General features: G+C 46.9%; 1 protein-coding gene across 2 annotated transcripts in view; it reads left to right on the top strand.

Annotated features, from left to right (window-relative positions):
- Window positions 1-15303, top strand: part of STK11 (serine/threonine kinase 11) — a 117356-nt gene that overhangs the window by 92871 nt on the left and 9182 nt on the right. The window contains exons 9-10 of one of the 2 annotated variants that reach the window (XM_032970689.2): window positions 4775-4852; window positions 12608-13020. In XM_032970689.2, the coding sequence (XP_032826580.2) occupies window positions 4775-4852; window positions 12608-12975 (446 nt within the window). In that variant the 3' untranslated portion in view covers window positions 12976-13020. The remainder of the gene's footprint in view (window positions 1-4774; window positions 4853-12607; window positions 13021-15303) is intronic. The other variant, XM_032970690.2, reaches the window with a different exon arrangement.

Raw genomic sequence — 15303 nt, 5'->3', positions numbered from 1 at the left:
GATGACGTTACATAACAGGCCAGCAGGCAATTACATATTCCGGGGTACGTTTTGTCAAATTGCCATTGTATTTGATACTTCATAAATATTTTGTGGGGAAATTAAATATTTTTGAACAGATAAACGAGCAATGGTAATCGTGATCTGGTGGTATTATACAAAATGGACGGCACAATTATCGCGGATATAAAATTTGACGTGTTGTAGCACCACCATGTCGCGACATTTTGAGTTTTGACATGATTAACTTTAGTTGTCCTCGAATACTTTGTAACAGTGATATTCTTTCCGGTTATTAACAGATTATAATTTGTTTTATTTACTGCGAGTGGTGTTACAGGGTTCATTGTGGAGATGCAATGAATCACCTCTCCGGCTATTCCATGGATTGTCGCCAGAACTGCTTTTTGTGTGTCAGTTTGTTGTCCTTCCCCCATTACCGATTAGCACAGTTGGCTACATACGGTGAGAAAGAAGTTCAACATACATACATACATTCAGGGTCACTGAAATTTTACATTCCGTTCTTTTGCAATGCTGGTGAATGGAGCGGCCACTAGTGGCTGCAAGAGTCATGCAACCCTATTATATTTCAACATATAATAGAAATAACCACTTCCGGCCCTTGGTCATTTCACTGCTGGATGAAAGATTTTCCATGCTGTGACGGTCATCGTGGTTTTTTGACCATTCTTCACCACGCTGGCCAGTGCGGGTTGGTAAAAGGGCAGCCCCAGGATCAGTTCAGCTATTATTCTTCAAGTGACGTTAGCCGTGGCTGGGAATCGAACTCGGTGTGTTCAAACAGAAGTGGCGTGACCACTACGCCACTTCTCCCCCACATACAAGTACATCCTGTTTGTGAATCGACTGCTGGATGAAGACACCCTCATGCTGTGCGGGTCCAGGGGGTTAGTTAAGGATACTTCACCGCGCTGGTCAGTGTGGCTCCACTCTGCCCAGCTCGTGAATGGCAGCGCAGTGATAGAACGTGCCTGAGGTGTCTACCGCAAAGATGGAGTGACGAAATCGGTTCTCGTGCAGGCGCTAGATGGGTTGTTGAATCGCAGCACTGTGGGATATGGAGAACAGCTTGCTGGGGGAGGCCTTCATCTAGCCATGGATTGGCCATGACCGATGATGATGATGATGACGTTTTCAATAGGCAGCTGTGTGGCTGTTTGGGGTCTTCTTTTACAGCATCCTCACCACTGTTCCTGTTCCTGTTCAATAGATACCATTGCCAGTCCATAATTTATCCCATCACATCATTACCATTGCACTCTCTTGTCTCCAGAGAAGTGCACGTTCAAGACCCAATGACGTCATGTGCAGCAAGCGACCTTTCTGTGATATATTGCGCTTAGGCTATTACTGTGAGCTTTACAAAGTGAAAAAAGCCAGTAAATGATGTATATTTGTTTGTATTCACTGACAAGTGCTGCTCAATCTTTTGGCTAAAAGGCCACTAAAAAGGTATCCAGAGCAGGGATACGAACCCGTTTTGCCCTGATAAGGGCTCGTCAGCAAATCACACCGAGCTACAGACTCCCAAATAAAGCACGTGCGATTCATTGCGAAAATCCCAAATGTTTTTCAATTAAAATATTTGTTTTTATCGCATAGCCCTGCATGACTAGCGAGTTTTTTTTTTGTTACGATGCAGGTAAGGAACATGGATGCGTTCTCACCTGGCTTGGATAGAGAACGCACATCGGCGTTGCTCACGCTGGCTTCCTTTGCGTTCAAACGGGACGTGCCTGAAATCCTGAAATGGCGAAGGTGGCTTTTGCGCACGGCACGGAAGGGAAGCTGCTTTATGAATGGAGGAGGGAGAAAAAAAAATCTAAGCCAGTTGAGGTTTTTTTTCTGTTCCCCTCTTCCTACGGTAATGTTATTTATTTATCTTCTCTCTCTCTCTCCTCTCAATCTGCTTGCGTAACGGCTTAGGCGGAGGCCCTTCTTGCGATTTTCATTGACTCCGCGCGCGCACGCGCACTCGCAGAATGAGACGCGCGATGATGGAGGCTGCATTTTAATGGGCCCATCGTCTGGGTCGCCCTTGCCTGTTCCGCTCGTAGCCTCGAGTGCCGCGCGTGTGCTCAGTCGCTTGCTCGCGTGCACGCACACGTGGGTGGCGCTAGAATGAGACGGAGGCTTTTTTCTCCCCCCCCCCCACCCGTCCTTAACCCATTGCCTGCCTGAATAAGGCCTGCGAGCGAACGCGTTTGATTTATAACTATATTTCTGTTTGATTATTTTTTCGTCTAATTCCAATAAAATAACTAATACATCAACCACTGGCGCGCCGCATTGCCGGGTGCTTGTCTCGCAAGTGGTAGTCTGCGACTTAAAATACCAGTTGGTGGTCAAATAAGCCGATCATCCCTCTGGTGTCAATAAAATAAGTACCAGTTTGTCATTAAGTCAACAGTAGCCACCTTGCAATGAGACTGACCCAAGGCATAGGAATCGGGGAATTTCCTCCACTGGCTCAGCGTTTTTCATGACTTTTTAACGTGCCTTCTGGATCTGTTTCTCTCCGTAATATTCGTTTCAACAAGAAAATCCAAGAATAGCGTTTGCTTTTCCGAGTATCCCGTTCATGTAGACTCCCTAACGTGTGTATCTCACACTGAATTTATCTCCATTTGAGCAGATGTTTGTGTCCTTTTACATTTTTCTCCACCCATTACATTTTTATATCCATATCATTCCCCGAAAAATCCCATTCGCTGTTTATTAACTGCATAGATAGAACACTACTGGATCATATTGCGAGAAATCTGAAGATTGTGAGTTTAGATCCCAGTCTGCCACGGTGGAGAGATGTTCATTCTCTCGCCTAGTATACAGGAGGTCGCGGGTTCCATCCTGACCCTAACGCCTGTATATTTGGAGTTTGTATGTTCTCCCCATGGTCGTGTGGATTTTTCTCCTCGTCCCCCGTTTTTCCCTACAAATTTAGACTCAATATGCATTTTGTAGTATTTGGCTGCTGTTAATTTAAACATTATTTGAGACCTAGTCGCTTCTGAAAAAGAGCTACATAGGTCAGTGGACCTTACCAGGTAAACTAAAAATAGTTTTTAGTTTAGTTTTAGGTAGTCATCTCGCCCGTGCTTGGTAAAACAAGTAGAGACATGGGTCGTTCAGCAAAGGGAACCACACTGACTCAGGGCTACCAGAAGATGTCATTACTATTCTCCTGCTCAACTGAGCAAAAACACAAACTGTTTTTTGTAAGATGCTAATTTGTAAGAATGGGTCTTTTTTTAAACTCATGATATTAATAGTGTTACTGTATGATTATAGATATTATTATATTTGGTCAGGTTATGCGGTGGTCACGGCAATTGGCTGACTTCAGGGTTACAGATGCGAGTCAGATGCCTGCTCGGTGCATCAGTCCTCTTCGTGAGTAGTCAACAGTTTCCGTGCCATGGAGACGATCGGGCCTTGCCATGAGAACGTGGAATTTCCATCATAGTCAGGGCCACCATCATAAATGAGTTACTGTCCTGTTGCTCCTTTGAACAAGGGGGGGGGGGGGGGTTATAGCGAGCAAACAGTTAACATCATTGGGCAGTGTGTGTTGATGATTGTTGGGTTGTTGAACCATCGGCGGCTAGTTTGGGCTTCACTCTGTCTCGTCACCAAGGTGCGGTTCTTTTGTTAAACTATGCACGTGACGTACTCCCGATGTTACGAGCAACTTAGCAAGTTGTATTTTGCGGAAGCTTTTCTTCATTAAATTATTGACTTCATCAACTGTCTCCTTCACCAATATTCATTGATATTTGTTAGAGAGGCTTTGAGAAGCGTTGCAGCGATAGGAACACGAGGTCTTTTTAAAATGATCACTGACGTGAAGCTCATTGTAAACAGACCAGCTGTTTAACCTGCATGTAATTCATTTAGAATTAGAAAAATATATTGGTGCTGTCACTACAAAACTCATGTAGTGTTTTTTTTTTCAGGAGAGAACTCAAGAGACCAGGATGGTCGCATATGCAAGCGTGACCTGGAGCATTAGTCTGCCAGTAGAGTGCGATGATTGCCACGAATAGTTCCCATTGAGTAATTTGCAGTGTAATTTTGGATCAGCCAGTGACACTCCAGGTTGTAATGCTTCTATGGCCAGTTAAATAAAACGGCGTCTCGGGTGCGATTTTGACAACGTAATGTTACAGAGGCCTTATGTAAAATCTGCCTCGGTTTACGTTTCACCAATTATAGGACATGTTTGTTATTTTCCTTTTGTCTTGACCACGTTTCAACGAACCTCGACTCCATGCATAAATACCCGGGGCTGCCCTGTGTCCTCCCTACAGTAACTCTTCACCCTCTATCTGCTTTTAACACTTGGGATCGGTCAACTGACCTAACGAGGAGCTTCTACCACGCCACTCGGCCTTCACAGTGCCCCTCTCTCACCCCCTTGTTCTGTCCGTGACCCCACCCGTGCCCCTCTCCTATCACCCACCCTTTGCCACTCCTCGGGACCTCGGGGCAAATCAGATTTAGCACGAGTGCCACCTGACACCTGCAAAGCTTGACCAATATTCACTATTGACATTGTTATAATTGATACGGTTTTAATTTATGTATGTAGTTGGAGGCTGCACAGCCAAATGGTCCCAAATATCCTTCAACTTTGTGTGTGGCCCATTTTGTGGCACGTGTGTGTCTGTCTATGTGCGTGTGAAGGAACCGTGAAAAGTAAATGAATTTGTTTAATTGTTGTTCCGTTCTCCGCATCTTCGATTTTCAGCCAAGCAATCGCGCCGCGCCCCCTCCACACCCAAGCGCTCTCTCCTCTGGGGTCTCCTCCCGAGGGTTCTGAGATTCTGTAAGCTCCCTCCGCAATGCCCTCCACTGCAAGCACAATCATTTTCACGAGCATATTCTAAAGGGCAGAGCATGGTTTTGTCATGCGGCTGAAGCTGATGGAGCCCTTTGTGGTGCTAACGCCAGCCGGGAGTACCGTTATCGGAGGCAGGGTTGGGCGATTCTGCTACGGATATCGATTCCATCAGAGACTCAAGCCACTGGGCTAGAAGGCGGCCCATAGCAGAGAGCAATCTGGCCACCGCCATATATTCATGCTATCCTCTACATGTGTTATTCTCTTGTATACGTTGTGTGGGTTTTATTCAGGTAGAACAGTCGTCTCACACACTAAATAGTCATTGTGGAAGTGGGCAAACATCAAAATACAGGAACATACTAGGTTTTCCCTTTGATAAATAATTTACTCGGTGAAATAATTCTGATAATTAAAATTTCTCTTTGTTGCATAACTAACTTACGACTGACGTCGAAATGCATGGAACAACGGTGTGCATATGCCGCAGTGGTCAGTGTTTATGTTGCTGAGATTACACGGTTGTCTCAGCTTAAATCAACATAGTCACAGTGACAGGACCCGTCCACTCGCATGTTCGCTCTGTTTTGTGAGTACAGACCCACGTAGTGTTAATTGCATGAGAACTATGATACTTTCGTGATACGTCGTCACTCTGCTCCATTGTGTTGCTACAGCCATTGGGGAAAGTTGCACACTGCTGTGGATGAGTAGCAGCCTCCAGCACAACCAGATGCACAGAGCTTTCTGCACCATGTGAAGAATCCCCACATTGTGGTGCTCATTGTACCAACCCTGGCCTGGATTTGAACTCATAAACCATTATTTTATGGTGACTAACCCGATCGGTAAACTTTTGAGTCTCTGAATTTGACAGCAACACTTTTGGTAATAATCATTGAATGCACTTGGTTGATGTGATTTGGAGCAAAATTGTTGTTGTAATCAGATTCAAACCCTTTATTTATACTTCTGTGTGAAACCGATGAGCTATGAAGCTCTTTTTCACAGATGTCCAGTATGGGCGGTGGGTCAGCAAGTTACAACAGCAAACAATACAACAACATGATAGGCGGTGCAAAATAGAGAAAATTAGAAGCAGGTCACTAAATATAAATAAATAATGCATGAATCTAACTGCAGGAATTACCGCAGTTAGGGAATAGAGATTTGAACGCTGACGAGGGGATGCCTTGTGCTTACGCTGCTCGTGGAAATGATTGTGATGCAGACAGGTCCGTCCACGCCTCCCGTGTTTCGCTAACCGATTTGCCGTGTCCCTCCTGTGCAGTGCCACTAACACAGTTCAGCACGGCTCTTTTATGCACACACGCAATAGCCATGGCATGCTCCATCCGCAATTCCTCTATCCCGTCCTGTTAAGTAACCCTGAACATTATGGAATAACCGTGCAAGTTGTGGAAGAGAAGGGATTCCTCAGCTCTCTTTGCTCCAGTGGCGTCATCCTCGTCAACTCAATGAGGTGCAATTCACAATGACGCGCAACTCAATGCCCGTCCTCCAAAGCACGTTTGCAGGTGTGTGCGTGTGTGCGTGATAATCCAGGCAAGTTACATTGCCGCAAAGTTAATACTGTCAAACTCACAAATGCAAAAGTTTCAGGGTATTATCGTACACAGCGCATCAAACTAAAAGATGCCGCCCGCCGAACGAGCAGGGCATGGCGTGACAATTTTGTAGCCAGAGTATAATGCCTTTCAGCAAAAAACGTAACATTCACTCATGTCTCCTGTGGTTCGTTCGCCACGTCTTCTGATAAAAATGAGGACTTTTAATGGAGCATAATAACCTGATGGTTGTGTTGGTGTGTCTTTTTGTCTCGTTTTTTAGTGAAGGCGTGATGATGTCAGTACACATGGAGTAATCACCGCCGTGATGTTTGTAATATTAACCGGCCCACGTGGCCCAGCTGTCGAGCGACCAGCTCGCACGTACAAGGTTGCGAGTTCAAATCCTGGTTGGGGGCATTGGCTCGGTCCATCATCACTCTGGGGACGATAAAACGAGTACCACTTTGTGGGGAAGTCGACAGTGGATGTCCTGTGGAGAGACTCGCCCCCACCATAGGAAAGCATCATTTCCACCACTGGCTCTTAAGCTGTGAACAGGACATGAGCACCATTGCCTCAGTGCTGATATATGAGCAGCAGGAAATTATTTTCTTGTGTCTCAGTTGTTTGGTCAGGGTGAGAATTCGGCTCTACGTGTTCGCCGCTTCAACAATGAATCTATGGGCAAATTTGGACCCGAACTCCGGCATGCACGTCCCCGACTGACGACTAACATCACCGGATCTTTTAAAGTCCCCTGTGACGCAGGCGGCACGTAGTATTTACGGTTAATTTACCAGCAGTATTCACCAGGGCAGCCACGGAACTCGAACAACGAACCACTGCAGCACGCAGCGAACGTGCAACCGTTTGCATCCACGTACCTGTTCTTCGAAGACAGATAATTTGTGATCCATGGGTCACTGCAAAGCAGCCAGATAAACTAACAATGAAGGAAATGCAAGTTATGCTGCCTCACCAGAGCACCGGAAGTCTAAATAAATAGCCATGGAACGTGGCGGCTTCATTGACAAAAGTCAATCATAGCTCTGTTGTTAAAGTCTGATTCTTAATTCGGTTATTTTGGGTTTTACTGCATAGGTTAAATGTCAGTTTTTTTATAACTCTTCACCACCTGATAGAGCCAATCAAATTCTGTAAATATGCTGAATCCTACAACATTGTCAAAATGTTTCTTGCATTTCAACATTCTGGTTTGCTGAAAACCTAATCATTCGGCATAATTGCGCATTTGCTAGCTTGAATTGATTGTCGGGTGATGGATGGCGATTGTAATACCTACTTGATCTAACCCAAAAGAAAATGATTATGAATAACATTGGTAATGAAACCTTCCCATTCTATTTGTTCAATGCTCTTTCCATGCCAATGTTTTGCAAAGGTATATGTCTCCTAGTTCCCTGTTCAGTGATGGGCAGTGCTCATTCATTGTTGTCTGGCTGTGGTTTTTGGCCACCCATTTCTGTTTGTTTGTAACTTGGCCCAATCCAGTGAATCAAAACTGGTTCAGGGTTTTAAAAATATATATGAGTGGGAAACATTGATTGAGAGTCCATCTGGATCCGTGCATTTAATTGGTATTTGATTTTTAATTAAACGTGCTTTCCTGCTGCCTTATTTTATATCAGGGCAGAGCAATATATATCATTATTTAGATTCATGCCATTCACTCTTTGGTTCTTTCGGTAAAGTCACGTGGATAGAAAATCAATAGATCACGACGTTTCGATCGCAACACAAGCGACCGTCTTCAGGTGTGAGAGAGAGAGCTACTGAAACAAGGTCTTATGTAGGCCTGAGATAACCCTGTGCGAAATTCTGAGAGCGGTGCCTTGAGGAGTGTTCCAGCGCATGGCTGCCTGGGTTTTTTCTTGTTTTTGCATGGCCGTCTTGATGTTTTAACTGTTGTTGCATCCTCTGCGCACACACACAAGTGCATCCTTCCCGGCGGAACTCTGTGCGTCCGGGGTCCATGCCTGTTTGTTTGACGCGGTCCCTCGCGTGGTAGCACTGCGGTGCGATGTGGCGAGGTGAGACTTTCCTCCCAGACATGTCAGCCCCTTGTGATGGCCCCCCAAACGGGGGGGGGGGGGGGCGGGGGGGGGAAGGTGCCGAGAGAGGGTGGGTGGCAAAAGGTCAGGTCGCGTGTCCGTGCGTGCATTCTCGCTGAGGCTTCGCTGCGGTTCGTAGCACGGTTAATGCCACAATTTAATTTTTTTTAAATACCTCCCTTCCCAGTCCCCCTCCCCAGTTCCCCACCCCTGCCTTGGTTAGAAAAGGAACCTGTATGATAGACCTTAACTAGCCCCTGTTTGGGGAGAAAGAACTACACAGAGGGCACAACTCCTGAATACACATGCCTTTTACATAATAATAATAATGCAGTTAATAACGCGCGCAAATTTGCGGACCTAACAGCCGCAACTTAGAGGCGTGGAGGCAAGCTCAGTCACTCGAAAGCTTGGCTGTAGAGGTGAGTTTTTAATTGTCTCTTGAAGGAGACGATTGAGGTAATGCTGCAAATGTGCAGAAGGATGGCGTTCCAGACTGTTGGGGCAGCCACTGAGAAGCGGCCCATAGCCGTGACCATCCTGAATCTTGGTGTGTGCTGTGCTGCAAGTCATCAATAATGAAGAGAGGTATGGGGGGCAGGCAGATGTGAAGGCATGGTGGGACAGAGGCAGGCGATCTTGTATGTGACCCTGCTTGCAATGGGGAGCCAGTGGAGAGCACGGAGACAGGCAAGTGAGTCGAGACGGGGATGAGTGCGGCCAATGACGATGTGTGCCAGGTTCTTTTGTAGTCTTTGAAGTTTTTTGAGGTTGCCAGAGGAGACCGGACTATGATGGAGTTGCAGTAGTCGAGGCTAGACCCAACTATGCAACATTCCAATGTGTTGGCAGTTTCAGTGGAGATAAGAGGACAAAGGTGTCTGAGAGCCTTAAGGTGAAAGTTACATGAAATGATGATATGATTGGTTTGACGGTCGAAGGATAAAGTTGAATCTAGGATGACACTGAGGTAGCTGAAGTGATCGGTGAACCTCATGCTGTGACCAAAGATGTGTATGTGTGTTGGGAGCGCTGATGAGTTTAGACTGTTGCCTGGTACCTAACATGATGGCCACTGACTTTGACGGATTAAGGGCAAGGTTGTGTGCGGAGAACCACTGTTGCAGGGCATTGGTGCATTCCGAAAGCCTCAAATCCAGACGCATTGTTAGAATTGATGGCGGTGAACAGAATAGTGTCATCCGCATATGAGTGGTGCTTGAAACCGAAGCTTGCGATGAGACGGCCGATCGGGGAAGTGTAGGCCGTGAACAGCAGGGGACCGAGGATGGAGCCCTGGGGGACGCCACACGACGCTTTTGTTTTGGGAGATGTGGACGAGCCCACCCTGACTGAGGATTGCCGATCAGAAAGGTACAACAGTATCCACTTGAGTGCTGAGCCACATATACCGAAGTCGGATTTCAGGAGGGAAGTAAGGAGCGAGTGGTTGACGGTATCAAAGGCTAATTAAATATCCAGACTTACAAGAGCAATGATGGAGCCAGAGTCAATAATCATGAAAATGTCATCAAGCACTCTGGTGAGTGCTGTTTCTGTTGAGTAGTTTTGACGGTAAGCTGACTGGAAGGAGCAGTAGTTTGGAGAGGAGTTGATGTGGGGTTTTAGCTGAGCGAGAGCGAGTCTTTCGAGGAGTTGTAAGATTATTAATAGCCCTTTCGTAAATGATGCTGCTGGAACACGGTCTCTCCATGCCATGTCAATCCCAGGGGGTTATACGACCATACTTTACCACGCTGGGTCAGTGCAAGTTAGTGACGGGTCGCTGAGGACCGGGTCAGATATCACCTGCCGCTGATGCCTCGGCCCGGGACTTGGATTGTTTATTTCTGCGTGCAATGCGCAGACTCCTGCAGCGCCACTCCTATAGATGTTTAATAAATGTCATCCCTCGGCAGAATGCCGCGTGTGCGTGCAGAGCGAGCCGTGATAATGGGAAGAGGCAGCGTGCACCTCCAGTCCTTCGGGACTCGTGTGGAACAGATGCACTTTTGTAACAATTCCATCGTAATGTGTCTATCGGAGGCGTGTTCTAAATATTACGAGGATGGGCTTTCATGCATACATACGTAAATACTCATGCTCGCATATGCATCTTACATCGTCTGTGAAGCTGGGTGAGAGTCCCGTGAGACATAGGTTCTCTTCATCCAGGGGATACTTTTACTGACCTTGCGTGAGCAAGGGATGTCCTGTTTTTTTTATGTCGATAGGTCCAATGCCTTGGGCATGAAGATGCTGCTAATAATAATTTCAACGCCGTATTCGCTCCTCGCTGTCAATGAGTGAGAACGACTCCAGAGGCGTGAGGAGGAACCACAGACAAGTGGGAAGGGCAGCCATGCTGTGAACCCATGCTACCAACGATCATGCGAGCTCTGCTGTCCTCTATATATAATAGGATGTCAGCCAATTAAGAGTGTTTTATATGTGTGCGAGGGGGGCGATACGATCTGATAGGGTCACTGATGTCCACTGTGCAGCAACAGTACACTCTGGTCATTCCTTTCCGTACATTTTTTGCCAGATTAATGAAAACAAAGTCGGTCTCTCAGAGAAAATGAGTGCGAGTTGGCACTCGGGAGCTTGGGGTGTTGCTCCCTCCCTCCAAATTTGTGGGATTCCCTCGGACCATCTTGTGTCCTCGCACATGAAGCCGCCAAACACTTGTCGTGGAATCGGCCCAACATCCTGATGTTATAGAACCTTCTTCAGAAACAAGTTTGAGACTTGGGAGGCTTTCCAGGGTACAGGACCATTATTATTGTTATTCATCTGTATGGAGAGCCAGTATCGTTGTGTTCATGAGAGCTACTGATGTGATATGAGGTGTCCTGTAGAAAGCGGTACAGCAAGTAGGTTTATGACAAACTGGATTTTTTTATTGTTGATCCCCTTCTGTGTCATTTTCTCTGAGCACTCAAGTTCCTGCTACACGTAATATTTCTCTTGAGCAACTGGCCAAACAACACAAGTAGGGCTTTCATGATGATAGCTGCAGACTCATTCAGGCTTTCCTGAGTAAATAAAAGATTACTGTTATCGTTAATAAACTCGTATTTTTCTGTTCATGAGAGCAAGAACACTTATCCTAATGCGAAGACGAGCTCCCCAGCTGTCTCACCATTTCAGTAGCCACCGTGCATCGCTGGCTATGCATCCCCGATTTGAAATCTGTCTAGATGCTGTAGAGCTCTTGTGAGAAAATCGCTGTCGGCGGCGCAGATCGTCCACGTGAGACCTGTGCGACAGCATGTAGCAATCGTGCGCGATGTGGGCAGCGGAAGGTGCCATCGTGCTTTGTGCTGGAGCGCCGCAGGAAAATGCAGTTTATAAATAAATAAAAATTCCTACTAAGGCCCTATATATTTATTTTTCAGACGTGACCTAGCCACAAATCATAGCTCGAGAAAGTGGCTTATCACGTGGAAATTTAAAGCAGCCAAATACTCTAAATGCAAGTTTCTGAATGTGGAGGGAAAAACCGGAGGACCCAGAGAAAAATCCACATGACCACGGGGAGAGAAACGCGCAAACTCCAAATATACAGCAGGCGTCAGGGTCGGGATGGAACCCAAGACCTCCCAGTCAGGTATTGATGCAGCTTATCATCCTTCAGGGGTCTGAACGTGTGATGTTTATTCTAAATGTGGAGTGAAAAACCGGAGAACCTGGAGAAATATCCACACGACCACGGGGAGAGGCACCGCAAACTCCAAATATACAGGTGTTAGGGTCTGGATTGAACCCACTACATTCTGTATACTAAGGTGAGGTAGTTAACATCTCGCCATCGTGGCACCAGCAGACTTGTAAACGACTTGGGCAGAACGCTGAACAAGGACGCATCAGGTGCCAGTTGAAGACTCAAACTGAGGCGACGGTGATGTGGTGTGGTAAGGAAGGTGGATGGTGTTGGGTTCCCCGAAAGGTGAAGAAAGGTACACATTGCTGTTGGAGTCTTTGTTTATTCTCCCCCGGTGGGAAAGGGGGTCTTTTGCAAATGAAACTTGGATCTCAGCGGAGGTCTTAAATGCTGAAATAAAGTTATCCATCCCGACCCATGAATCCCGCAGGCCGGGCGGACGTGGAGGAGGAGGAGGAAGAGGAGGAGATTGGGGCTGAAGAGACGCTTGACACGGAACGCAACGGCCATGCGGCGGCCATGTGCGTTAATGGCGCCGGCGGTGCCGGCGTCGGTGCCGGTGGTGGCGCCGGCGCCAGCGGCGGAGGTGGCGGCGGCGTGGCCGGTGCGGGCGTGCCAGGCGGAGCTGGCGTCGGAGCGGCGGCAGTGGCGGAGAGGGAGACGGAGAGGTCGGCGCCGGCGGCGAGTGGGAGGCAGCGAGCTGACCGGCGAGCGAGCAACACGTCGAACCCCTCGCGCAAGTCCTCCTCGGGCCACGTGAGCAAAGTGCGGAGGATCACGACGTGCAAGCAGCAGTAACCGGCGGCGCCGCGCATGGACTCCTGCCCCCTCCGCCCCTCCACGGTGCGTCTCGCAATCGTGGTGCCCGTCGTAAGCAGCGGCGACCGTGGCGGCGGTCGCAGCTGTGTGTCGTCATCGGCAGCGCTGCTGTCGTTTCAACCGTGCGGTGTTCGTTGTACCGAGCGTCGTCGATAAAAAAAATGTCATCATGGGAGCAAAGAGGTCACCACAGCCAATTTCTTGGTGCCATCCACACATCGCCACCACTTTCTTCTGCCAGATACCACAGGTGCACAGTTAACACCGCTTTATAATAATAACAATAATAATATATTCTTGGTTCTTTCGGTAAAGTCACGTAGAAGGGAAACAATAAAATAATAAAAATATAAAACATTAAAATTCTCACGACGTTTTGACTGCAACACAAGCAATCATCATCAGGTGTGAAAACCACAGCAAGAAATCTAGAAAAAAGTGGCGGTTATTTTTAACATTAGCACCACGGAGAACAATTTGACAGTTTGTTCAGATAGACGAGTTCATTTATGTTCGGAAAAGAGGAGGGGGGAGACGAAAATAATGGATGCCGTCTGAAAGCCACCTTAAGCGTGAACAATCAATTAAGACCCGAAATGGTTTATCAAATCCTTCCAATGATTGCTAAGCCAGAATCCATCTTCTCGGTTGAAATTGTCTCTGTGTTTGTATATGTGGATAGCCTCATGAACGAATCTCTCATGGTAGCCAGATGGCTTGCAAAGAACCTCTGTCTTGGAGAAGTCAATATCATGTGAGCCTACTGAATTATAACAGTGATCTGCCACGGCCGAGGTGTTGGTGCTACCGTGTTTTAGGTCTGCTTTGTGTTCACGAATGCGGTCCGAGACATGTTGTTTGCTTTCTCCAATGTAACTACTACCACAGAGGCAATTTAGTTTGTAGACGCCAGGGTACTGTATGTCTGGAATCACATCTTTTACAGACAGAACCAGATCACGGATTTTATGTAATGTGTTGAATCGGACCTGGATCTTGTGTTTATTCAAGATATTGGAGATCTTTTTTGTGATCTCCGCAATGTAGGGTAAAGGGATGGTTTTGAAAGGCTCCTCAAGAGGGTCCTTCTTCATGGTTGGAGTGATAGCTTTGCGGATTGTGTAGTCGGAGTAACCATTAGCCTTAAGAGCTTGGTGTACGTGCTTGAGTTCACTGGCTATGTGTTCCTGGTCGGATATGCATTGGGCTCTATGGTGCAGAGTCTTGATGAGGGAATTCTTCTGGGATGGATGGTGGTTGGAATCCGGTTTCAGGTAAGCATCCGTACGGGTAGCTTTCCTGTAGACAGAGTGGCTCATTGAACCATCAGGTCTCTTTTTTATTAGGACATCCAAAAAAGCTAGCTTGCCATCTTTTTCGACTTCCATGGTAAATCTGATGGCTGGGTGTATGGAATTGATGTGGTCCAAGAATTGTTCTAGAGCAGGCCGGCCATGTCGTCAGATAACAAACGTGTCATCCACGTACCTCTTCCATAAGGTTGGGCGTAGAGTGGCAGTCTGGATGGTGTCAGTCTCAAATTTCTCCATGAAAATGTTGGCTACAACCGGAGATAGGGGGGAGCCCATTGGGGTGCCCCCCCTCCTCTTTTCCGAACATAGATGGACTCGTCCATCTGAACAAACTGTCAAATCGTTCTCCGTGGTGCTAACGTTAAAAATAACCGCCACTTTTTTCAAATTTTCTTGCTGTGGTTTTCACACCTGATGATGATTGCTTGTGTTGCAGTCGAAACGTCGTGAAAATTGTATTGTTTTATATTTTTATTATTTAATTGTTTCCCTTCTACGTGACTTTACCGAAAGAACCAAGAATATGAATCCCTGCATTCACGAAAGCTTTAAGTCAGCAATAATAATTTCAAGTTGTAACGCGCCCGCACGGTATTTGCTCACTCTCGAAGAGAGAGACTGACGCAGAGGTGTGAGGAGCTACAGAGAGGCGGGAATGGCAGCGAGGCGGTGAGCCGGCACCAAATTCCACCAGGCTTTGCGATCCTCTATATATGAAGCTGTATGATCGGCATCATTGTCGGCTTCATCGACCACTGACTTCAACAGTCAGTGCAGGTTGATGACGGGAGGCTCCAGAACCAGTTAATATATGATTTGCTACTGATTTTATTTGTTGCCAGGAATCAAACTCGGATCGCCGGGTTCCATGGTGCAATGCGCAATCCACTACAGTGGGGAAAAAAAGGAACTGGTTATTTAATGAAATGGCCACCACCAAATCATGCAACTTCCATCGATTCGCTCGCGCAGCAGATTACAAGAAGCCCAATTA

This window comes from Petromyzon marinus, chromosome 44, assembly GCF_048934315.1.
Source record: "Petromyzon marinus isolate PM22_M1 ecotype Great Lakes invasive population chromosome 44, UKy_Petmar_22M1.pri1.0, whole genome shotgun sequence".
Lineage (NCBI taxonomy): Eukaryota > Metazoa > Chordata > Hyperoartia > Petromyzontiformes > Petromyzontidae > Petromyzon > Petromyzon marinus.
This window is presented reverse-complemented; position numbering and strand designations above follow the sequence as displayed.